This window comes from Corvus hawaiiensis, chromosome 4, assembly GCF_020740725.1.
Source record: "Corvus hawaiiensis isolate bCorHaw1 chromosome 4, bCorHaw1.pri.cur, whole genome shotgun sequence".
Taxonomy (NCBI): domain Eukaryota; kingdom Metazoa; phylum Chordata; class Aves; order Passeriformes; family Corvidae; genus Corvus; species Corvus hawaiiensis.
The window spans coordinates 22,651,633-22,677,620 of record NC_063216.1 but is presented as its reverse complement, the minus strand read 5'-3'; the positions used below and the strand labels follow the sequence as shown (position 1 = coordinate 22,677,620).

The 25,988-nt window shown below is 48.1% G+C and overlaps 1 protein-coding gene across 5 annotated transcripts; it reads right to left on the bottom strand.

Annotated features, from left to right (window-relative positions):
• Positions 1–6,371: 6,371 nt before the first annotated feature.
• Positions 6,372–24,522, bottom strand: SINHCAF (SIN3-HDAC complex associated factor). 5 transcript variants are annotated; one of them, XM_048302125.1, is made up of 8 exons: positions 21,420–21,509; positions 16,918–17,023; positions 16,578–16,637; positions 14,157–14,304; positions 12,400–12,499; positions 11,335–11,461; positions 9,805–9,955; positions 6,372–8,913 (listed from the first exon to the last, which is right to left on the bottom strand). In XM_048302125.1, the coding sequence occupies exons 1-8, from the start codon at positions 21,441–21,443 to the stop codon at positions 8,751–8,753; spliced, it is 879 nt and encodes a 292-aa protein (XP_048158082.1). In that variant the 5' UTR covers positions 21,444–21,509; the 3' UTR covers positions 6,372–8,750. The 5 variants fall into 5 exon arrangements, with proteins under 5 accessions (XP_048158082.1, XP_048158085.1, XP_048158081.1 ...); XM_048302128.1 differs by lacking the exons at positions 16,918–17,023; positions 21,420–21,509 and adding an exon at positions 24,463–24,477; XM_048302124.1 differs by lacking the exon at positions 16,918–17,023 and having other exon boundaries at positions 21,420–22,297.
• Positions 24,523–25,988: the final 1,466 nt, after the last annotated feature.

Below are 25,988 nucleotides of genomic sequence, written 5' to 3'. Positions count from 1 at the left end.
CTAATGTGAAAGGAGAAGGCATGACTTTCCTGGGATTTTTGTGTTAGAAAATCAAAATCAAATCTCACTATGTATCCAAGCACCAGAATCACCCTCCAAACCACATGGCAAAAATTCCACCTCCCCCTCGCCCTTGCCCCTCAAAGCCTACAAAGCTCTGCACTACACTTTCCTGCACGGAGATTAAATCAGCCCTGTTTAGTTTTCGCTTCCTTTCCGTTTTGCCTGCAGGTAAAACTGGGTCTGAGGAATGTCCGCAGGTCCCCGGGGATGGGGATTTCGCTCGAGGGAGCGTGGGAGGAGTGTGGGAAGCCAGCTGTGCCCGCGCTGCTCCTGCGGCGGATCCGTGCCTTGCGCAGAGCCCCTCGCTGTCCCCGGGCTGCCATTTGCAGCTCCGCAGCTTCCCACGGCAGCCTGGGAGCCGGCTCCTGCTGCACAGAGCGCTATTCACAGCGGCACCAACAATAGCCCAGGGTTAGCTTGTGTCAACCAGCAGAGGTGCTGCGGAGGGGGTGGGCTCCTCACTCGCCCGCCTTGCACAGAGGGGAAAGTGCCTGCCCAGCAAACAGCCCGTCTGCCATGGAAAGCTGCGGATGCAGACGGGGGCAAGCTCCTGCCTCCTGGCTGCTGACAGGGCCTTCCAGAAGCACAAGACACAACAGATGGTTACTGTGTGTGAGCACTACTGAAGAGCTGTTCGGGTCCTGGTGCTTCTCAGCTCTCCTTCTATTCAGTATTCCCCCATATCTCCATATCCTCTCGGACCCTTCCTAAAAGGCACATTCCTCACCTGCAGTAGGAGCATACATTATACTACTGTTTACAGTTAGAAAAAACATATTTTCCTTCATTTAGAAAACTTACTCTTTCTGTTTCTTTTTAAGAGGCACATTTGCTAATTCTTCCTATGAAATCCATGTGGATACTCTCTGTTCCCGTTTTCCATGTGATCTTTGTTTCAAACATTCAACTCGTGCCAGGACTGCCATCTACCCCCAAAGGTGCAGAGTCAGCAGCAAACCCAGGATGATTAGTTATCACTCAGACTTCAAAAGTGTATCCAACGGGCTAGACAAAAATGATGGGAACATTAAAAGAGACAAAGCCAAGAGAAAGGGAGAAAACACGGCAGGATCAGACTAAGCAGGTGATGTTGCTTAGGAGAGTTAGTATATAACTTGGTTAGATTTTACGCAGTTTTTCTTTCTAGAGTACCTTGACCTCTGTTCATGACCGTTTTGAAATTTCTAGAAGCTCTGTAACTTTAGAAGATGAAAAATAACAGAAAGAAAAAAAAATAAAAGGAGTAAACAGGTTCCTATTTTCCTGTTTTATTTCAGTGAGGCATAAAGGGGGACAATGAATCCGGTGCCCCTTCAGGACATAAGATAGGATAACTGCAGTAGTCTCCATGCCACAGCAGCTTCAGAAAAAATTGCCCCTCTTGTTCCCTCCCCGGGTATTTCTGTCCCTCTGGCTGGCTCAGCAGGAGCCCATGGACTGGATGTGTGGCACCAGGGCACACATGCCACTGCTATGCCCCAGGCACACCGAATTGTGCACACATGGAGCATCCCTCTGCGGGTGCACCCTGGCACACTGACACACATGGCACTGCAGCCATCCTGCCCAGCACTGCAACCCCTGCCAAGGCCCCCAGCAGGGTTCTTTGGCACAGAGTCCCCTGAGCCCCAGGGTGTGAAAGGGCTGGACCATGGGCATTTTGATAAATCAGACATTAAAAGGCTGCATTCACTGTTAATAATTTACATAGATCTAATTAGGTCCTCAGGAACCCTCCCTGTGTCACCATTACCAGGTGGCAGCCTTTCTGTAAAGGGTTCTGTAAAGGCTGGGGTTTGCTCTCCAATTCCTCACTAGGCAGCCTTGCCATGAAAGCAATCCTTGTGGGAGCCATTAGTGACTGACCTGTGATGCTTCACCTGGATTCAATCCACTGCATTTTGCCAATTACTTAGTGAGGTTTCTCAAGCAGGTGGAAGACCTCCTCCCACTAGATCAGAACTCTGCTGCAGGACCAAACTGCTGTGGAATGCCATGGCCTAATTAAGGCAATGTTAATGAGCAGCAGGAGCACATGGATGTGAAATCTCATTGGAGTGGAACAGAAGTTGTTGACTCTGATTACGTAGTGTCTGGAAATCAGCTGTAAAATTCACAGCCATTTGATTTGCACCTGTTCTCAGGGTCTTTTGACTCAATTGCAGTGGTCTGCATCTTTGAGCAGGATTTGGCCCTTGATACTTACTGTGCTCTGCAAGTAATAGATGCCATGTGTGCCTCGTGCATGTCCTGTACTTCCATTTCTTGTAGATAAAAATCACAGAAGGCATACCAGCAGCTATGGGGCTACGTAGAATGCCAGAGCCTCTCGATGTAGCAGCAAAGCCCACCTACTGATTTGTGACCTGATGTGTGCTCTCCCTAAAGCAGAGTTGAAAAAAGACTCTAGGTGGATATAAGATCTGTTTCTCTTACGGTCACATATGATGGGGAAGAGGTCATGGTGCCTGGTCATCTCGTTTCAGGCAGAAGAGGAGCTCAGAGATCATCACTTGGAGGCAAACACCCAGCATCCAGCTCCTTGATCAGGCAGAGCAATCAGGAAGCAGTTACTTCCTAGATGTCAGAAGGTGAAACACTTACGAGGTGCAGCACTGCCAACCAGGAGGGCATCACGCTGTTTCCCAGTTTAAATTCTTGGGAACAGATCTGGCAGCAGGGAAGCATCTCTAGCCCAGCTTCTAAGAAAATTTCCTGCCGTGTGTCCCAGCCCGCAGCCCGTGCCCTACTTTGCTGTGGAGGACAGCCAAGTAAAGAGCTGCTCTCAGAACCTCGCAGGGCAGCCACATCCTCAGAACAGCAGCACCCGGGCCAGGTTCACCGGGAGTGTAGCTGTGGCTCTCACATCACCACACAGCTCTCCAGCAGCAATGAGAGCAGACTGATGCGTGCATCATCCACTGAGCTGCTTTCCCTGCTAAGGGATCCCGCTGGCAGCAGGTCCTCTGCACGTCTCTTATAGTCTCCAAATACTTTTACTGGGCCAAATCTGGTGCCACCTGGCTTGGATGAGACAATGACACTAATTTACTCGGGCTGACAACCATGACCACTTCTGGTATTACTTGTGTTTGCCCAGGTAAAAACCATTTTTTTTTTAATTTTTATTTTTGGTGTCCGTTAACTCTTTGACGAGATGAAATTAAAGCAATTAAAGCCCCAGTTTCCTGCGCTTGTGAGCAAGGAAGGGCGGAGATGAGGTCTGTGCTCGGTTTTTGTGGCTGGAGAGCGGCGCCGGCCGTGCCGGTGCAGTGCGGAGAGCCGAGCGCTGCTGGCGATGCCTGAGCCGCGGCAACTCACAGCTCGATCCCGGGGCTGCGCCGGAACTGCAGCCGGGAAAGGGACACTGGGACTGCAGCCGGGGATGCCCAGGACGCTGCGGCTCCGGCCGGGCATGCCTGGGATGCTGTGGCTGCAGCCGGGAACGGCCAGGGCGCCGTGAGCGCAGCCGGGACCGGACACCGCCCCAGCGCCCAGCACCGGCCCGGGCCAGCGCCGCCTGGCGGCCTCCGGGAGTGGCGGGCGCAAAGCGGCCCCGATGGCTCCCGCGGGGACCGAGGTTTCCAGGTTTCCAACCCCCTCACGAACGCCCGTGGGCTCCCCGCTATTGCCAGGCCGTGCTGTAGAGGTCGGCAGTAAGGGCCACCCGTGCCACCCTTCTTTGCAGCCCGATTCCCCTATTCCTTTCCAAGAAGTATCACCTACGGCATGTTTCCCCGTCCATTTCCAGCGCTCTCCTATCCTCTGGCTTCCGCAGGGAAGTGGGGGGCCCAGTTCTCAGTTGAGGCATGACACTGACTGTGGTGATGAGACATCAACAGTGAGGGTGAGGGCTGAGCAGGATCATGAGCTGTCCCTTCCCGTGCCCAGAACTGAGGGTTAGGACGCCTGGGCAGTCTGCCCCTTTCCAGTCAATTTTCTGCTGCGCCAGAGGCGATGGCCATTAGATGTCCCACACTCCCGTAGTGATAACCTCTCTCTCAGGTACAGTAGAAAGTATTCTCCAAATAACTCACTAATAAATAGAAAAGAGATACAAAACCTAAATTCATGATGACAGATGGCAGGAAATGTTAGTGTCACATTCATTTCTAGTACACTCGGGATTTGGAGTACACAAGGGTCCTGTGTACCTTTTTTTTCCTCCCAGAATGTGTAAGTTCCCTATAGACCCACAACTGTTAACCTACCTGTTCTTCATTAATGGAATTCAAAGCTGCTGCAGGTAAACACAAACATGAAATTTCCAATGGAAATGCCACCAAAGAGCAAAATAGGGTTTGCTGAAAAGGCTAGGTTGACTACATGATGTCCATCATGACCATTTAGATACCTCCAACAGCTTTACAAACCCTACATATAGTTATCCTGAGAAAGAGCGTGGGTTTTGTGTCTGTTTACTGTAGACTGTTTACATGGAGGAAGACAGCAGCAGTTCCCTGGTGCAACTTCCAGTGTCTGAGAAAGTGGAGGTGGACAGGAGCTGGACATGTGCTCCCTTTCCTCCTCCTGGACAGATGTGCAGGGGAAGGAGACAAAAACAAGAACCAAAAGGGAGTTAATTGTGTCTCTGATGTTGACACTTGCAGGACCAGGTCTGCAGAATACATGGCAGACTGCTCTTACCCCTGATCTGGACAACCTAAAAAACTAAGTTAAATGATACAAAAACCATTTAGGAGGAGTTTCCCTTTTTCTTACATTGTATTGAAATGAAGTTTTTATACGACTTCAGAAGAGCTGTAACTTTTTGGTCACTGGGACTGAATTGTACCCAGTCATCTGCTCACAAAGCAGGTCTCATGCTCAGTGTTGTAGAAGTGACAGAGAGACTTCAAAATTGTACAAATCAGAATAAAATTACTCCATGCAGGACTACACAAAAGCAAACAATTTGCCGTTGCATGCTTTAACAGCAGCACTGGACACCCAGCTCAGGCTTTGGAGATCATGGATCTGCTGCCTGTCCATTGGTGACTTCCAACAAAATATCTTCTTGTCCTATGCCATGTTTCTCTCATATTTCAATACAATTCTCTATAAAGCACCTTTATAATGCATGCAGGTGTTTTAGCAGATGTCACACTTGTCACTGTGATAGCTGAGCCAGGTGAAGTACAGGAAGGCTTTCCACTCAGGATTTTGCTTCGCATCGGTCTGAAGATGCCTTCTCCATGTTCCCAGAGGAGCTTCCTCCTCTGCAGCTGTAACCCTCTGATAGGTTTTCTGTCCCACAAAGCTCTTTATCAATCAGCACAGATGTCCTCAGCACCAGAGCTTACTCTGACAGTAGCTATAGTCACTGGTGTGCAGCAGCAGAGAGTGAGAAAAGGAAATAATTGTTTGAAACAGGGTGGAAAGTTGCAAATAATTGGTTACACAGTAGGTTACCTGCTTTAAACCACCTTTTGGTGCACCTGCTTCTCTTAAGTGACTTAACATATACTACACGTGTTTGGTGAACTGAATTATGCCCAAGGTATGTTTAGGCACCTACAGCAGAAAATGTAAATACGTCAAAACCAGATGCTATTGTACTACAATCTGGCAGTCTATGCAGAGCTTTCACTGAAATATTTTCTACATGAGTCTCTGATTATCATTGTGCTCAGTTTGTAAGAAAACAGCCAGTACATCAGCAGGAATAAATCAGCATCTCCACTGAAGTCCAAAACAGCCTCTTGCAACAAGCCATCATGCTTAAGGTTGCAATGTTTTCCCCATTATCTTCTAAACTCAGTTACTCAGTGATAGCTCCTACCAGAGACCTTGCTCCCACCAGTCTGCTGGAGTTTATCCAGCTGACTGTGCCTGCCGTGGGAAGCAACGTGCCAGGCTCCAGCTTCAACAGAGGAGCACGAGTCTCTTCTACCAACTCCACTGGATCTGGAATGGGATGTTTCCAAATGCTGTCAGCACCAACCCATCAGTGCTGTTACTTCAGCTGGCCTTTGATGAATGCTGGTGAACTACAGGGAGAGAGCAAGCCCCCTGGGAACCCAGAATGCCAGCACCACATTCCCAGCAAAGGAATTCCTGACACACATGAAGTGCCAGGGGAAAGCTCTGTTATTCTGCCCTGAGACAGCTGTCTGTCATAATAAACACCACCTCCTTCCCTTGCTCTGCTCTTCTTTCCAAATTAAATAGGAAGGAAATTACTCCACTCCTCCCCTCAAAAGAAGGCTTGGTCTTGTTCAAATAGAAACATGGGTTCCCTAGGCTGGGTGCAACACCAAATCTAATTAACAGAAGAACAGAGCTGAAATAAACACAGGAGAAGTTGCTTATTTTCTAAATAAGTCTAAATTTATTCATTACCCTAGTAAAAAAAAAAGTTTGGATTACAAGTGTCTGAACAGTATAAAAGTACAAAACAGGTTCCATAGATTTCTAATACATTAATACAAAGTGCATGACTACTCATTTTGCATTACTACTGGGAATGGAAGAGGTGGGAGGGAGTAGGGGAAGCAGTTGGCGGTTGAAATCTAGCAATAAATAAATAAATACAGAAGAGATGATCCGTATCAGAGCACATCCTACCACCAACACTGCAGCCTTCTTAGGTGTACAGAATTACTGATGCTGAAAACACAAATTCACATGAAATAGGTGTCTGCAAAAACAGTGAGGACTCTTGCTCAAGCCCTTATTAGACATGACCAACCTAGTTGTGCCTTTATACAATCAAGTATCCATTATATCTATGGCTGGACTCAATGGGCTTAGGTATTTTTCAACCTGAATGATTCTACGTGGTTGAGAATAAAAGCAAGGTAAGCAGCTTTGTCCTCCCTTAAGAAACTCAGAGTTTAGGAAAAGCAAAATGAGTCCAAGGAAAGCTCTAAACTGTAAGGCTGTGATAAGTCAAAGCCCTGTTTCCCCTGATTTTCTTTCTCTCCAGAGGTTGGCTGACCCAACAGGAGAGGAAAAAAGAAAGAAAAAAAAAAGCTTTGAGGGTAGAGGCTCCTCTTAAAACCTGCATATCTTTCCCTATCTATATTTTCATTTGCTAAGTATTCCCATTTCAGGAACCAAGACTACATGGAAATCCAGTCCTAAACCCTACCCACCACAGTATTATGCCAATGACTCTCACAAAAAAAGGAAAGCTTAGAATCATAAAATATGCTGAGTTGAAGGGACCCATCAGGATCCACTCCAGCTCCTGGCCCTACACAGAACACCCCAAGAATCACACCATGTAGCAATCCATTGTAGGATATCCCAAAAGAGTAATAGTAAAAAAAAAAAATTTCCCTCCCCCTAAAACCAGGAAAAAACCAACCAAACAAAAAGCAGAATTCCCAACTCACACAAGTTAAACCTTCATAAAACAAACGTGCAGCAACTTGGAGCTAAAACTGCAGCACAATCTTCCAGGAAGCTGCTTCCACCCTACAGGCAAAGCAGAGTTTGAAGGAGTGTCACAACGATTTGCACATGAGCTTGTCTGGGAATCTGTGTAGAAAGTATTATCTTTTGATCGCGTATGCAAACAGAGCTGCCTTGATTCAGCACAGCACCATTCTTAGCAGAACTTTTCAGATTCACTATTCACAAAAGCGTTGATCTGGCAGTTGCTTAAACAAACAAACAGAAAAAAAAACCCAACAAAACCCAAACACAGAGAAGCACTGCAGGGGAAGGGTTTCAAAACAGTTATTGTGAATCCAGACCCCAGGCTGCAAACAGATTATGTCCCTGGACCAGAGCCTGATTTGCTTAGCAAGGGGTTTGGTTCTTTGTCAGGTCCAAAACCAGGAGGAGTCTTGTTTGTGGTCACATTTCAGCTGCACTGGGCCAACAGAGAACAGTTACTCAGTTTTGGCTGTCATCTACACCTGACTTGAGCATCAATGTGTTTCTTGGTCCATCTCTAACCACCAGGGGTTACTACACTAGGCCCAAAGTGCTTGCTGCTGCCTTAAAACAAAGTAACCTCCCATTTTGCTATGGTCAGTTCTTAGGTAAATCTTGCTCCTTAGCTGAGATGGAGAGCTCTCCCACCCCTTTCTCAAGAGCACTTTTATGCTGGACGCCTTCTCAGATAGCTACCACTTGTAGTAGAGATGTCTGCAGATTACCAGTCTGTGTCACAAGGAAGGGATGAAATATTTGTCTTTGTTATGTCAGTAGTATAGGGTGAAATCTCCACACCTTTAAAAATATATATTTTTATAACTAGAGAGGTGACTTATAACATTTCTATGTATTAGTTCATCTTATTGACTCATACATGTCTAAGAATGAAATATTTTCTTGGGGATTTAGGAAGTTTGCCAACCAACTTTTAAAGAAAAAAAAAAAAGCCTTACAACCACTGCTTCTTTCAATACAGAAACATGAACTACATATACTTTAATATACAAACCCCATCCTCATATTCACTTGGGAAGTGAGTGTGGGGGAAAATTAGACAACCTCGCAGCAGCATTCAGCTTTGCCAAGTGTAACGTAGCATCTTAAATATTATGTACAGTCTTTCTGAAAGGATACAAACTGGCTTCAGAGTTTGTGGAACTGTAGCAGTAAAACCCAAAATAGTTCTAGGGAATAGTCTTTTGGCAGCATAGCAGGTGTCCAAAGTGAATAGTCACTTTTCTAGTATTTTTCCAGAGAATAGGAGGATCTGTATAACCTTCTGCAGCTATCCAAGGAAGTCACCACTCTTCTTGGGTGGAGATTGCTGGAGACTGGGGTCCTTCTTGTTCTGGCTTTTCAGTGGCAGACTTTTTATTGCTACAACAAGGTTTGAAGAGATGAGTGTCTATGAGGACTTCTCCAAAACGCCCTTTGTAAATGATTCCACAGCAGACCTTTTGCCTGGAAGAAATGGCAGGGAGACAGATACTTTGTCTGTTTAGAATATACAGAGTTCACAAACATGCAAAAAGTAAGTCTGACCCCAGACACTACTTGACTGACCCTCCAGCCCAGAAGAGAGGGGCAAAAAGACTGCTCATAAACAGAAAACAAGTCTGTGTCTAAATTCACAACAGGTCTTTGGGAAAACAAAACAAAACAAAAAACCCAACATAAAAAAGGACAGAGAAAAAACCCAAACATGTCTATACAAAGCCAAGTCTCCCCACTTTGCTTCCTAGAGAAGTTTCAGACACACAATCATCTGGGCTGAACTAACCTTGGCTACAATGCACTTGCAAACATTATTTGAGAGGAGGCAGCAAAGTCACAACAATTGCAATTGAGCAATTAGCTAAACAAGGGATTACTGTGTCACAACAAGCAATAAAAGATAACAAGCTCGTCAGCTCCCAGAAAACCTTGTGGTTTTCCTCCCACTCCAGAATTTTATTTTTTTTTTCCAAATGACTACCATAACAGGTCAACCAAATCAAATGCTATGTTTTGCTGGCACGCTAAGAGCACTCTTGTATGTGGCAACACATCGTATCTACAGGGCATCGTTTTAAGAAAAGATAACGACAGACTAGCATATTACCTGCTACTCCCAAAACCAGCAAAAATACTTCCCAGCAACTGTTTTAGTGTTTAGGGAACTGAAGGGAGATAGGAGAAAATGTCCTAAATACATGGCATTTCTTTCCAAACATGGACAGACAGGTGTTGTATAATGCCCCGTGACTTAAATTATATCCTTAAACCAAATAAAGATGAAGAGGCAGAATCAAGCAGCACGTATGCAAAGTGAGCTTGCTGCCTGCACAGAGGGCACATTCTGTTGCTTTTTACCTTTTCCAGTATGTGAGATCTAGGAAGGAGAACACTGGTGTTCTGCTGGCCCCAGCGCTCATCTCTGTGTCGGAGCCATCATCCGACTGGTTACTGTAACAGGGAGACTGAGCTGGGGAGGCACTCGAAGTGGTGCTGTGGGCATCAGAATCTGCAGGGCAAAGAAGAAATGCAAGAATCCGGACATGCATCCAACGACTTACCCTCCCCCCTGATTTGTGGATTGGGAACAGAGACACTTGTTTTTTAATTAGCAAGAAAAACCTAACAACAACAACCCATTTATTTCACTTGCTCCTGCCTGTTTCAATAGAGAGTGGCAGGATTTGTGAAACAGACTTCAGAACTGGAGGGGGTCCTTGTACATGAGGGATTGGAAAGAGGTTCAGGATCAGGCTTCAGCTTCTGGCTCTCAAACATAGCCCACACAGGCCATGCTCCAAAATTACTGGGAGATCCCTCAAGACAATGGGGGTCTATGCTCCAGACTTTCTCTCTCACTGTTCATTTCCTCTCTCGCCCTTCCAGGTCAAGTCCTGCAAAGCTCTTCCCACTTGTGCACTTTACATATATATATATATATATATATATATAAATATATATATTTTCTCATTATGTGTTAGGTAGTATTGAGCTTTTGCTGGATCAAGGCTAGGAACTAGACTCAGTGCAGACACACACACCTTAACAGTGACTACTCTCCTACCTTTCAGCTGCCACCTCTAGCAGCTACAGTAACACAATTAGATTAACTAGAGTGCCTTGAATGAGGAGATAAAAGCTCCTCGGGTCAGGGCCTTTACTGATTCTTAGGAGACTTTTCCTTCTGACTAGGTAGGATAATTGAAAGAGAGACGGAGAGAGAGACCCCAAGTCACCAACAGTTAAGAAGCTGGAAGGTTTGCTTTAGAAGAAAAGCCTTAAGTACTGACATATATTTAGAGCATAACTGGCAGATGGTTTTGTTGGAAAGCTCTGAATCCAAGTCTATTTGGAGAGTCCATGTACTAGTGCAAAGTAATCAGAGACTGGCAGAGGAAGGTAGAAGGAAACATTGTAGGAATTTAAAGGGCGGGTAAATCTAGGTTAAAAAACACGTATGGGAGAAAAAGATTGTAATGTTTCTTGGGAAAAGAGAGCTGAAAATGGCCATAGCACATTACTGAAAGCAGGGAGAAGCCTCTTCCAACTTCAGTTTCAGTGAGATCTTTGCTGAAGACATTCTTTCTAGGGATATGTCATTTAAGTGTGGGACATAAGCTACAACTGCCTGCACTTTCAAGCCAGACTCCCCACACCCCCTTGCCACTTCCCCACCTCTGCCTTGCAGCCCACCCTGCACACAAGCTCTTCCTTCTCATTCCACCCCGTCCCCGAGCTCTCAGAGGATGAGGGGCTGTAAAAACAGGGAGAGCCCAAATGTGTGAGTGCACAGCTAAATCAAGAGGGTGATTCAGCTTGGCCCTTTAACAGTGAGTTGTGCTAGGGGAGGCTGAAGTTTATCGCCAAAATCTCTTTGGATCCACTTACTGTGCCGCTTGAATTCCTTTTGCAGTTTGCTGATTTGATTGCTCTTTATTCTGCTTCCAGACAGAGTTTTCATTTTCTTTGGTTTCAATGTTGTTTTAAGGCTGGGTCCAGCCCTGGCATCTACCACCTAGAACACAGAAAGTGCATGTCTGATACTTGTGCATCGCGCCCAGGTACTGCCCCATTCGATACAGAGGTACTGACTTAGCTCAAGATGTTCAAAACAGTCCAAGGCAGTTCTGTGCACTGACACTCTTATGTTTCATTTAAATCTGTCAAAATCTCAGCCTCTGTAAGAGGCTGAGTCTGCAGGAAAACACAGCAAACTAGTTTAAAAAGTACATTTGGTTCAACTTTTGCCAACTTCCCTTTTTTGACATATTCAGTTTAGAAACAAATAATTGTTTAAGGTAATACAGGTCCAGTTAAGAGTGTCTGCCAAGCATTTACACCCTGGAGTTTTTTGGAGGTTTTTCTTTAATCATAAATTTAACTTCTGAGTAAAGCTAGTGGTAGCAATATCCATAGTTCTGGCTGCCATTACTATATCAAGGCATCCTGGATAAAGATTATTACACACACAAGGAATCCTGATCATCTTCCCAGCCCTAGGCCCGAATTGAATTAGATGTATCAAAACAGAATATACGAGTGAAAATAGCTGCAAGATATTAGTCATTGTAATTATCTGATTAAATGAGATTGATTTATGTGTTGCCTGAGCAAGTCACCTTGCTTGGAAAAAAAAAAAAGCAACCAATTTTGGATAAAGGCCAAAGTTAAAATGTTTTGAGTGTCATGAGAGACTTTTGGACAAAGTTATGAGCTTGTGAGAACAAGGCATAACAAGGGAAGTCAGTCTGTGACTGCATCTCAGGCTTGCATAATTACCATTTGCACATAAGCAGGTAGGAGCCACATAGCAGGAAATACTCCAGGAAGGATTTAGAGATGCTGAGGGTGGGAAGGGAGAGTGTGGGTGAAAGAGCAAACGCCAAACCCATGCCAGCACCTCCCCGCTCTAGAAAGAGTTAGTTTGGGGTGGAAGAGAAATAAATTACTAACGTGATTCCAGTTTTTTTTGGATCCTGCTGGTAATTTTTTCCATCTTTTCACCAAAAGAACACAGGCATTGCAAATATCTCCTGAGCGAGCCTCATGAAGCCTGGTAAAAACAGAAGCAAAGATCACTTAATAAAATAATAAAAGCCCAGCCCCACTTGGTAACAGCAAGTATAAAAAATTGATGAGTAAGAAGGGTTCTGAAATTCTGGTTTTCTGGCATTACAATTCATCTGGGATGTTCAAACTGCACCATTTAAAAACCAGGTCTCACTTTCAGAAAGCACTCTTCCACACAGAAATAAAAGGTGTCACAATCTGCCTCTGTTCTCATCCTCCTGCCTTCCCAGACAGGCACTGAAAACAACAGTCCCATCACCTGCAGGTTTTGGAATTCTTTCCCCCAAAACCAAGACACAATTGCAGTGGATTGGTTAGTTTGGAGCAGGAGGAATAATCATGTTATTCAAACGTACACTTGGGAACAAACATCAAAAGCTTACTCAGGTCTTAACTTTCTCACAGAGCTTCAAGGATGAGTAACAAACACCACCTAAAACACTCCCACATGAGCACAGGATAAGGTTTCAGAAACAGCAAGTCACTGGAATGACAGCAATACTTGCTCCCTCTAACAAGCTTTCTTCAGGAACTGTCTCTACTGCTAATCCCTGCTAAAAAAAGTATAGGAGGGAAACACTGCAGGTTTTTTCAGCTATTTAAATAGGAAGACTCTGGATCATTTATAGATGAATGAGGCAGGCTCAGATAACCATTATTTGCTCAATGTTCAGTCTGCATTTTTACCTTGGCAAACATATTTCAGATAGCACAACAACAGTGGCCCTGGTAAACTGCAAGCTGCTTTACTGCAGTTAAAAAAAACAACCACCAGAAAAAAGCAATGGATCTGCATCCAGCCTTTGACTGCCAAGGACAGTAGTCAAGAAATATGATAAGGAAAACTGTCACCGCCAGACTTGTGTACAAAAATCCAAGGTGAACACAAAGCACGATGAAGTTCACTACATGAGTGTTTCTAGAAAAAGTGGGGAAAAGGGAAATACTTATACAAAAATTTCAAAGCTCTTCAGAAGTATCCAAAAACTGAAAGGTCACAGTAACTGGTACAAGAAATCTCTAGTATTTATACTTTTATTTACCAATGCTTTCAAGTAACATTTCCTAACTGGAAAGCTAATCACTTTGCATCAGAATGGGTTTCCAATGAGAAGTTTTAATAACACATTGCTATGTCCTGTTTGAACAAAGACACCAATATTCGTAACAGGGTACTCTGCATACACCCTGCTGAAACTTCTAAATATTTACTCATCGAGTTTTATCTAACATTCTTGAATCTTCAGAGCCACAGAAAGTCCCATGGATCTGTAGAGTTCATTATTTTGTGTAGGTATTTACACCTCTATGGAACCAGCAAAAAATGCACAGTCTGAGAGAAGTCTAAAATCCCTGCATGTGCTGTGAGGTGGGAGAGACATGAGCCTGATCCTTTGCTATTAGGAATTAACAGCTCTCCACTGGCAGTGACAGCAGATTGAAAATCAAACACTACCATACACAGCAGCAGAGGATCCAGCCCCTCCTGCTCTGCCCAGGAAAGCTGTGAGGAAGCTGAAGGCAGCCTTTCCCCACAACTCCCCTCTGCTAACCTAATCTTTCAGAGCAAGAAGGACAGTACATCAGGTTTGCAGCTTAGAGATCAATGCCAGAACTGCTGACTGAGGCAAGAATCTTACCCAAAACAATTCTGGAAATCCTTTTCATAACGTTTGCTGTCAGTGAAACGAGAACTGGAAGACTTAGCTCTGCAAATACAGCAGCCCTCTATACTCCGGTACATCTTCGGTTTGTGAAAGCCAAACATCTTTTCCTCCCAGCTGTAGCCTGTGAAAACAAACAGAAACTGGTGTTAATTATCACTGTTAGATAATTAAAGAAAAAACCTGCTAGATTAGGGCAGAGTGTTTTTACGCCATGTTGCCTCAGAAGCACAGATACACCTAGAATGCAGTTGTTAAAAGAATTATGTAATTAACAGCTGGAATATTAAGCAATACCCAGCAGAACCCATAACAAGCTCATTTACTGCACAAATCTACTCTAAGGGCACATCTACAACAGCACAATGCAGATGTGTGAATGCAGCTGACCTGGCCAATGAAAGCCCTGTGCATGTGGCAGGACAGGCAGCAGGACAGGCCAGGTGAACCTGCCCAAGCCCCTGGATAATGAGTTGGCACCTGAACTCCAGGTCACTGAACTACCTCATCATCACCACCACCACAGGTGCTGGTTGGAAACACCCCTGGCAAACTTTGCTGAGAGTGAGTAGGAGTCATTTTAAATGAGCTGCAGTCATACCCCTAGGCTGTAGGGCAGACATACCTGAAAAGCTGCTCTAAAAACAGCAGGGTGGAGTCCCACCCAGCCCTCAGTGGCCGTCTGCCCTGCAGGACCCGGGAGCACTTCTCTGTTCTCAGGGCCTGGGTGAGCATCCCAGCTCCATGTCAGCACATGCTCTGTTTTCACCCTCCTGCCTTCCCCACCCTGCCTTCCATGGGAAGGAAACCTAGCAAGGAAAGAAAGGGCCAGGGAGCAGGACCCTGGGGCGCACCTCAGCATGTACCTACCACACTTCCCCTGCCAATAAGGCTGGAACTCTGGTTACAGGGAAGTTGCTGCTTTGTAACAGCTCTGCAAACTCAGCACCAGCCCAGAAAGCCAAGAATGCCCTCCTGCTCTCAGAGATCTGCCTATTCTCTTCAGTACACCAAGGCTGGGATTTGCTATCAGAGCAGGTATCATACAGCGGAGCCATTTTCCAGGCAGAAACTTTTCAAGTTAGTTACTGCAGTCAGCATGCGCACCCCCCACCCAACCAGCTCTCCCCTAAGTTAGTTGTTCCCCAGTGCCAACTCCTGTTGGGCACAGTCTGACACGGCATGAGATGCTGTCAGAGCAAACAGGGTTCCCACAGCGCTTCAAAAACCCAAACCAACAACTGAGCAAAGCTGGTGCTCTCCTGGCGCTGGGCCTGGACACACAGCAAGTCCTCACAGGCCACACAGCATCTGTCTGATAACACGGGCAGGGACTGCTCCAAGCTGTTCTCTTTTGAACAGACCCTGGTTGCAAGGTTTGCCTCAAGCACCTGCTGCAAGGAGCGAGCCACCTCTGCTGCTCACCACGTACCAAGTGCTCAGAGAGGGGACAGGCCTCTGGCTGCAGGAAGCTCCAGGAGAATAGGTTCTCACTACTAAGAACTTCTGCTTAAAAAAAAATTAAAATTACATGGAGTCACGCAAATTACACAACATTTCCCTCTCTTTCCTTAACAAAGGCCAAGCTATTGAATTCTTTAAGAAGTTAACAAAAAACTACTGAATGGCCCGGCAGCTCAGGCAGGACTTTCAGGAGAGGAGCAACTCCATTGCTTGTGGAATAAGCGTGGTGAGAAGGAACTCTCAGTCACTTCTCAGTCCCAGGTACTGCCAAGTCCCAGTAACCCAACTCAGGTTACTGGTTAATGTATGTGGCATAGGCACCTGCCCCCAGATCCTCCTTGCAGGAAGGCAAGGGCTGTAATCCTTTTACCCTCCAGTGGGACAGAGAAAAATAATCTGAAATCTTCCGTCTACACTGCCAGGACTTGCCACATCATTATGGCAATAAAATATTTTGAAAGGCAGATTCAGGTGAGGTGAGAAACATGCTTCCACAAAACGACAATACCCAGTGCCACGCTCACCTGACTGAAAGGGAGATGGTGTGCAACGGGAAGAGACCCCGTGCATTTCTGTGGGACCACAGCAAAAGCTAGGGAACCACCCAAGCCTAGCCACAGTCCCACACAGAGGCAAAAATACAGCCCCCCACCCCAGAGGAGAAGATTAAGAATACAGCAGCACTGCAAAAAAAACATGCAGCTTCCCAGGCTCCCGAGAACAAGAAAGAGTAAAAATTGTATCCAATATTGTTGGCTAATACTCTTACACAAAATCCATTAAGGAACCTGTTTCCAGCTGAAAGTGTACATGTTTACATTTCAGTCTGGCATATACAAGACCACTTGGTGCTCACTGAGGTTGTGGCTCTTTGCAATTACTACTGCACCAACATTTAGAAAGACTCAACTCTCCATTAAAGATTGTCTTCACCTTGTAGAGTCTGTTGATGGCAAGGGACTTGCTCAAACTGAATGCCAAGATCCTCCAGGCCTAGGAGAGAGATGGAGAGGGTAAGTCTTTCCTTCCCTCCTGTCCCAGCTCACGCTGTCTTCCACAGGCTCGGAGTGCTGAATTCCTTTCTTCACATTTGCAGCACAAGGAGCTCACCTAGAGCTACATTCTCCCAAGGTTAACTTGTGCAAATATCCAGCAAAATGACCCCAAATGCTGTCAGGCTTCTTAGGAGATAACTGCTCCCTGTATTAGTACAGCATTGGCCTCGAGGCCAGGAGCAGATCTAGTAAGTAAAAGTAGGTATCCAAGTAGTGACCTGCTGAAAGGGCTCCTTGAGGGATGGTCGGACTCAGAACTTCTCTCAGCCTCTGCTGGATGCGTAGCAAATGAATGCACAGCCAAATCAGGTCAATATTCCTGACCTGTCAAGAAAATAAACAGCAGAGTGTCTAGGCAAACACTTGGAGTGTTTTGTTTCTAAGCATCTGATGTGCTTCTTCAAGAGACACTCTTGAGGACGCTGCTCAACAAGCCTCTGGAGATCTAACAGCAGGCTCACTTGGGAATTTTCAGCTTCCAAACAGCAATTTTAGATGTTGTTTGACTACTTCAATGTTAAATCCGTGGTCTGGTACTTTTCTTTAGAAAGTCAAAGACTAATTGCAGACACAAGGTTCATCAGTGCTGCCAAACTTAAGCTACAAGAACATCTCAACTACTACATGGCAAGAAACAACTATCAACAATGTTGTTTACTTCCTAGCCCAGTCTATTCCAGCAATCCAGACAGTGATAAGATGATCTCTGTCACCAGCTGGTATTTACACCACAGCAGAATAAGACGCATGTTTTACAATCAGTGTTCTGGCAAAGACTGGAAAACACATATACTCTGAAAATATTTTGGTTTGCATCATTGCTGCCATTGTCACAGGAGCAGCCTTTCAACACCATCCTTCAATAGAAGGGAAACTAGTGCCATCTGTTTCCCACTTGATGAATGGTCAGCAACGGTATTACCACACATCATGCCTGAATGGGGAAGAGCTAGTAGCAAAACCACAAGTTAAACAGATTTCTCTGACAACTGCATCCAAGTGCAGTTATAAATGGAAGGCGTCAGTCCAGTCACACATTTAATCCTGAACAGTTGCCATTTGACCATTACACACTAAATATTCTGTCAGCTGGAGAGCTTAATAGCTAATATGGACTTAGAAGTAAATATGACTGTGCCCTTTAAAAGGTTTAACTTGAAAGCTTTGCAATTTAGATCTCAAATTAGAGCCAGGGATTTAGGCTGCTGGCTACCCTAACACCTGAGTCTTAGCTGTGGAACTTTAACCATGTGAAACTCGGGACAGACAAAAGAGATGGCAAGTAGAAACTAAGAAACTTGACTAGAAGTTAAAAAGCATTACACAACATAATTCTGCCAAATCTAAGCATGTTATTAATGCTATTTAACTTTGTTATTATTTGCTAAATTTAAGCATGTTATTAAAATATATCAGCAGTTGCACAGAAGTGAAAGGGACAGGTCCCCAAAAAAGAATCAGAAATCTTTGCAGAGCATTATCTGTCATTCTGCAGAAATAGAGATTTATACACACTAGCTGGAAAGCAGTATTTCCCTCCCCAAGCCAGGGAAAAAGTGATTCTCCTCCTCCCTGGTGTTCCTCTCCACAGCTTCTCCCTGCAGAAGCTGCTATTCCCTCAAGTTCTGCTTTACACCACTGCTTTAGCAACTGAAATGGTCTCAGAAAAGTCTCCAGGAAAATGCTCTCTCCATTCTCCTGCTGTCTCACTTTTGAAAAAGCAGCATCAAAAATAGAAACTTGTCTTGCAAAAGAGAACAGTAAAGTCATGAAGAGTCAGGAAGAAAAAAGTAGGTGGTAAAGAAAAAAAAAAATCCCCACACCCTGCTTATTACCTTTGTGAAGGGCTGGTACAAAGCAGCATGCATCATACGTGTGTGAAAATGGTTTTATGTTTTTGTTACCTGTCAGGACTAGAATTTGGTGCTTAGTTTTCTTTGCAAAAATTAATTTGATGATCTAAATTAAAAGGAGGCATTGCTTCAGATGCTCATTAAGTTTTCAAGTTAGGGAAGAACTTCTGAACTCTTAGGTTTTAAAGTAAGCTAAGCCACTTTCATTTGCTTTTCCAGATTCCTTCTGCATTCTTTCTGATCACCCAAGAATGAAAACCTTTTGTAATAGAAAGGACTGAATTCCTAGAAGACAGGCATGTCTCCCTTTGTAACAAAGTTACCAGGCCCGTGGGAATGAACATGCTCACCTGCTCCTTGCAAAGCTGAAAGAGAAACATTCCCTGGAGTTATGGGAGAGCAGAGGCATGCCAGTCCAAATACTCAGTATCCTCCTCTCCTCCCATCTCCCCACTCTGACCTGGGATCGTTCACCCTTTGTGCAACCCAAAACTGCCAGTACCTTTGTCAGACAGGAGAACAACGATTTGATTTCCCTTTCCGTGTACACAACAGCCTTGGCACAGCCTCCCTGAAGCTGGGCTAGAGAAAAATACCATCTACCCTACGTATGTTGATGCAGCCCATTCCTGTCAGTAAAAACCTCACAATTGTCATCCCTACAGCATTTCATTGGAACTAAGAAACACAGTCAAAACTATACAGTTTTTTTTCTTTTAAAGGGAACTAAACAGATGCCTTAATATAGAAGGAACATACGTGCTCTGGCTTTTGCATCTGCAAGAGCATGCACCCAGGCACATGCACACACATGAAAAATGCTTCCAGAGCTGTCTACGGCACCAGAAGCGGAGTTGCTCGTCTCACAATAAATTCTTGGGCCTGTCCCTCTGCTGAAATAAACTGCAATACCTCTACTGAAAATCAACTGTAGGACAGAGAACTGTACATCAACAGAGGAACTGACCTGTATCAGAGACTCAACGTAAACATACCTCCCCTGAGTTTACAGGCTGCTGCAAAAAACCCTTGGAAGAGAAGTTAAAATTGGATCCCTCAAAAAAAGAACATTTTAACATGCACAAAGCCAGAATGCTCCAAGGATGTTAAAAGACCAATCTAACTGGAGTCATCTGAAAATGCAACTTCAGTATCTGCAAAAATATTTTTTTACTGTCATCTTTCCCTATAGTTTAAAACAGACGTTCTAATAACCAACACCCATAACCTTGGAATTGTGCATAGTGTATGCTCTTCTGGTCCCCTATTCCTCAGATTCTCCTTCCACTTTCCTTCCTCTCTCCACCCAAAACAACTTTACTTGGAGAAAAGCTGTATTTGGCCCTTACAGCCCAGGAATATCTGAATGTCACAGCATGCTGTGGAGTTGTCACTTGATGAGCTGAGCAAAACCAGAAAAGGTCAAAACCACATCTTCAGGAATCTTTCCTCTGACAAAATAAGTAACTCACTCTTTTGCTGGTAGATGTCCACAGCCACTTTTGTGTGCTCAGGGCTGAAGTGAAATCTCAGCACAGCAGATGCACCTAGCAGCAACTACTAAGCATGTATCAAAAATCAAATTGGACATTTCTTTCCCATGCTTGAGTCTCCACAGCATCCTGGCTAGGTCACAAGCTGTTCCTAGTTACATCTTCAGAAGCAGCCAAGTCATAAAGAAGCCTGCTCACCTGTTGGATTTTCCCTGGGAAGGAAGTTCCTAACTCATTTAAGCTAGAGAACTGAAAGGCTACGCTACGTGGGTGTTCCTCTGAACTGCCATGTGGTTAGTGCTCCAGAAGGGATAGGCCAAAGCATGAAAACAGTAATCAGTAAGATTTGCATAGGAGGAAAAAAATTTCCAAACCTGTCCCACCTGCAGACATTCCATCTTGAAAGATGACTTCCCCCTGCCTGAAACTCCTATTGCATAACTAACACCACACTTAGACTGAGCATGAGCCCAGCAAGGAAAACTGGGATGTTCTCAACCATGTGCTGGAGTTCAGTCTGTGATGCTTATCTGTGTACAGTCACCACAGCTGTTATGATGCTGTCTGCAACCACCTGCTACTGAAAAAGCATCACAGCCCCTCGAGATCATGAGGCACTGAACAGTTTTGGTTTGTGTTTTTCAGCTGGGTTCTTTTATGTTTGTTTTTAAAGAAGGTAACATACCTGGATGGGGACTTGAACAGAAGGAACAGTAATTATTTGGCAGAATAGCTGAAGTGACTTCATTAAAAAGGATACATTCCATGTCCTTAAGCACTATTACTGGTCATTTCACTTGGACTTTGGACTGAGCACATTCTACAGAAACGCAAAGGCTTGAGTTGTGAAATGGAGTCTTGCCCAGGTAATTTTCAAATCCCAGCACACCGGCTTATTCTTTGTGTTTAAAAAAAAAAATGCTACAGGGGGTGCGAGGATGAAGCTAATTGTCAAGTAGGACCATGTGGATGTCGTTCATGTCATTATGAAAGAGGTACAAGGCATCAGGTGTTAAGAATCAATGCAAAGCAGAGTTTGGTAACACAGAAAGAGCTGTTCAGTATGAGTAAGACAACAAACCGTCACAGTTGTAACTTTATTTTTAACCTCTGTGAATTTATCAGCTTTTTTAACATCTTCTACAAAGAAGTCAGTGGCATTTTCTTCTTAAAGGAAGACTGAATATGTAGGCAATTAGCTCCTTTTAGAGAATGAATTGAGGAGGAATTTTTCCCAGAGGCTCTGGAACTCAATCCCACCTACTTTCAGTGGGAGCTGGATGTTGCATGCCTGTAGGTGTGTTTGAAAATCCCGACTTGCTACTTGCTGATTCCCTACCACGGACCACAGATCCCACGAAACTGAAAATTCACCTGTGTAACAAAGGAGTTGAACATCCACTGGTGTCAGCAGAAAGGCTTCCAGTTCACTGCCTGACCCTATGGTGCAGAGTTTGTGCAATCTTTTGCACGAAAGCTGTAAACTACACAGTGGATCTGTCTGCATGCAGAGGGGCGAGAAGGGGATGCGCACACCCTGCACATGGCTGCCAGAAACAGCATCACCTTTGGAAGCAAGCACACAGGAGGAACAGTTTGCTGAGGAGCCACCACCCTCACCGACTGCCTCGTCCAAGTACCCACGGCTGCCAGCCTGCCACCTTCCTAAGCGCCACATTAAAACTCAGAGCAAAAAAGAGCATCGCAGGTTGTGCTCAAGCACAGCCATAACTGCAGTGCTGTTACAGTTGCGGGCTCAGTGCAGGACGCTGGGCCTTCTCCTGCCGCTCCCCAGCCACGAGGGGACGGTGGCAGGGCCCGGCCTCCAGCCCAGACACGTGTTCAGGGCACAGCAGCGGGCAGCATCCTGCATCGGCTGCCTGCAGCCTGCATCGGCTGCCTGCACAGCCACAGCGCCGGGGGGGCAGCTCCCAACTTTTTTGCAATTGTAATGTTCATTGAATAATTTAGGTCCGAAGGACGGGCCGTCAGTCGGGGAGACAAGGCTCTTTGTAGGATGAACCGGGGCCGTTCCCGCCAGGAAAGCGCCGCTGGGGGGGCTCCGGGCCAGGCGGGATTCAGCCCTGCTCGCTGTGTGCGGGCACGGCCCGAGTAAACAACAGGTTTGGCAGGTCCCTTTAAATCCCTTCAGCTACACGCATCCGGACAGGGGGGTACGAGAGGAGACGGCAACTTTTATCTCACCGAAGCGAAAGCACAACGGGGAGCAGCAAGACTGCGAGTTTAAAACAAAACAAAAAATTCCCAACCCCAAATAACAGCGCTAAAAAACGCCCGAAAAGGCAGAGCCCGGTCGCGCCGCTCCCGCCGGGCACCGGCGTGGCCCCGGGCACGGCCCCGCTGCCCCCGTTAGCGCCGGCGGCTGGAGCGGCGGCCGGGGCCGGGCGGGCGGCGGCGCCGGGAACAAAGACCCCCCCCGGGGCACACGACCTACTTTCTCGGGCGGCCCCGCCGGTCAGGTGGAGCGGCGGGAGCGCACACGCGGGTGGCCGCAGCCCCCCCCGCCCTGCACGGGGCTGCCAAGCGCTCAACTCGCCGAAAGACGAGTAAAATTAAAAATAAATTAGAAGAGCACAGGAAGGGGAAGACGGCGCGCCAGGGAGGAAAGCCCCGAGCGCAGAGGTGGGCGCTGCGAGGCGGCCCCCGCGCTGCAAACGCCGCCCCACCACGCGGTCGCGGAGCAGCCGCCCCATCCGGCGCGGGGGGAGCGGCGGGAAGCGGCGATGGAGCCGCGGCCGCACCGCGGAGCGCTCGGACCCCCGTCCCAGCGCGGTGACGGCCGTGCCCCGCCGCCCCCCCCGTCCTTCCCCCCCTCCCCCTCGCTCCGCGCCGGTTCCTCATGGCTCGGCCCTGACGTAATTCAAACATGGCAACAGTTTCACTTCAAAGGGCCGCCGCAGACCTCCCGGCAACGCGGGCACGCCGCGGCGGGGGCGACGCGGACCCCCGGACCCCGGCGCAGCCACGGGGCGGCCGGCGGGGCCTGCCCGCCCGCCCCAGCGCCGTGCGCGCCGCGCGGTGCCGTACGGACCGCGCGTGCATCCAAAGTTTCACCGCCCCTCCAAACTCCTCCAAAACCGGCAGCCAGCCCCTAAAAAACACCGTCCTGCGCACGACAAGTGTCACCCCACCGACACTCGCCGCCCCCGGGCCGAGCCCCCGCCGGGCGCGGACGAGCGCTTTCCCCCAGCGCGCCGGGGAGCCGCGCCGCCCGCAGCACATGCGAGCCCTTTGTTTTCCCTGCAGCCGGGCGCTGCCTACGTGCCGCGCCGGGGGCACGCCGGCCGCCCCGCGCCGCACAGCCCTCCGGAGCCCGGAGTTAAAACTTGTTGGCGCCGGGCGCGGGCACACGCCGGCAGAAACGGGAGCCGCTTGCACTGGCGCCGAGCTACGGGAGCGGCAGGACGCCATCGCCGCCCGCCGCACCGTCCCCACGCCGGCAACGCCGCGCACCGGGCCGGGGGCAGGACGGGGAAGGCCCCACGCCGCGACCCGTGCGACCGACAGCACGTGTCCCGCCAGCCCGTGTCCCGCCAGCCCACGGCCACACGTTTTGTCCCTCTCTAGCGTGCACGGAGTCGGACCCCTCCGCATTTACTAATGATAACTGGAAACAATAAGAACTGCCCCCCTCTCCCCACGTGAAACACAGGGAGGGAGGGATGGCGGTCGCCAGCGGGTCCCCCTCCCCTCCGCCACGCCGCTGGCACCAACTTGTGCGCGGGCGCTACAGGTGTGCGCTGCGGGGCGCGCCGGGGCCGCACCTGCGGCACTCGTTCCGCACCGGCGGGGCCGCGCCGCCCGCGTGGCGAGCCGGGCCAGCCGCGGCCCGGGAAAGGCGCCCTGCAGCCCGTCATCGCCAGGCAGCCCGGTTTTCCTAACCCGCTCCGCGCCTCAGGGCTGCTTTCGGAGTTAAATTATCGGGAACTGGCTAGTCTTTCCTCCTAAAGACTTGGAGATTTAACCGTACTTTGGGGTGGGGGGGCAGAAGTCAGAGTTCTAGGGATGGGTCCGCAACAATGCGGGAGGCGTTTCTCTCCGCTCTCACATCCTTTAAAACTCTACTAATCGAAGAAAAAACCGGAGGAAACGCAGCTCACAGAAGCCACGCGCGTGTCAAAGTGTTTCAAGGCGGCAAAGTCTTTTTGCCACTGCAAAACTGCGGACAAGCTCCGGTGAGTAACTTGGAGCGAACAGAAACCACCGGCTGCTGGGAAAAAAAAAAAAAAAAAATCCCAACACCGACAAAAAAAAGGAAACCCACCATGAGCAAAGAAAACGAAAAACCCCGAACAACAAGAAACAAGCAGCCACAAAACTCAGTTTGAAGCCGCCGCTCCCTGTCGCCCGTACTCTCGCTCCCTCCCGCCCGGGAGAAAGGGAAGGCATCACTCACCGCCGCGCTGCGCCCACCAACACCCGTGCGGTGCGCGGCGCTCCCGCCGCTGCGCGCGCTCCCCGGCTCCCCGCGCTCTGCCGCCGGCGCGGGCGGGCGCGCGAGCCCGCGGCCCCCCCACGCCCCGCCCCCTCGCCCCGCCCCTCGACCGCTCTGCGCAGGCGCGGTTCCCACGGCTCCATTCTCCTCAATCGAGCCCCGCCGGCTGCGCGCGCCCCATTGTCCTTTTAAGGCAGAAAGGGCCGCGCGGGAAGCGCGGGAGGGGGCGGCGCCCGCCCGTGACGGCGGAGGTGACTTCACGCACGCGGCGCGCGCCCCCGCCCCGCCCCCGGTCCCCCGCACCTGCCTCGCGCCGCCCCGCCCGGAACAGCCCCAAAACATCACTGCAAACACAGCCCCATAAACACAGCCCCGAAACATCACTGCAAACACAGCCCCGGGAACACAGCCCCGCGACATCACTGCTAACACAGCCCCATAAACACAGCCCCGCAACATCACTGCAAACACAGCCCCGGGAACACAGCCCCGCAACATCACTGCAAACACAGCCCCATAAACACAGCCCCGAAACATCACTGCAAACACAGCCCCATAAACACAGCCCCGCAACACCACTGCTAACACAGCCCCATAAACACAGCCCCGCAACATCACTGCTAACACAGCCCCGCAACATCACTGCAAACACAGCCCCGGGAACACAGCCCCGCAACATCACTGCTAACACAGCCCCATAAACAAAGCCCCGAAATATCCTTCAAACACAGCCCCGGGAACACAGCCCCGAAACATCACTGCAAACACAGCCCCATAAACACAGCCCCGAAACACCACTGCAAACACAGCCCCATAAACACAGCCCCATAAACACAGCCCCGAAATATCCTTCAAACACAGCCCCGGGAACACAGCCCCGCAACATCACTGCAAACACAGCCCCGTGAACGCAGCCCCGAAACATCACTGCAAACACAGCCCCATAAACACAGCCCCGAAATATCCTTCAAACACAGCCCCGGGAGCACAGCCCCGCAACATCACTGCAAACGCAGCCCCGCAACACGACCCTGCCAGCCCCGGTGACACGCCGTGACGCACGGCGCATCCCGTCCCCGCCGCGCTGCCTCTCCGCCCCGAACCCCGCGGGGCCCTGGAGCGTCACGGCCTCCGTGAGTAACAGGGAAAGTTTTTTTTCCGTGTGGGGTTAACTTTAAAGTTCGTTTTTTAAAGCGCTTTAGAAGTCATGAGTGGCTTATGTAATTTTTCCTGCAGCGTCACAATGAGTGAATTAAAAAAGTCACGTCATCGCAACCTTGGGGTTCACGCTCTTTCGTGCAATTTGGGAAGAGCTGCTTCACGAGGCGGCTGGCAGGTTACATTGAAATAGATTTCCCCTGAAAACTGTGTCAGACAGATTAGCATGTGATATACAAGGTAACACCTAAGGAGTTATGACTTAGCACCATTACAGCCTCTGACTGCAATAAAGCTGGGAGCTACTCCCTCCCGGGCTGGCACTCAAA

What these genes read in the sequence shown, in the direction of transcription:
- SINHCAF (XM_048302124.1), bottom strand. Translation starts at nt 21,723, where the DNA reads ATGTGGCGCTTAGGAAGGTGGCAGGCTGGCAGCCGTGGGTACTTGGAC. An exon ending in CCATCAACAGACTCTACAAG is followed by an intron (nt 14,305 to 16,577) that starts GTGAAGACAATC and finishes TTGTTTTCACAG; the next exon opens with GCTACAGCTGGGAGGAAAAG. An exon ending in CCAAAAAAAACTGGAATCAC is followed by an intron (nt 11,462 to 12,399) that starts GTTAGTAATTTA and finishes TCTGTGTTCTAG; the next exon opens with GTGGTAGATGCCAGGGCTGG.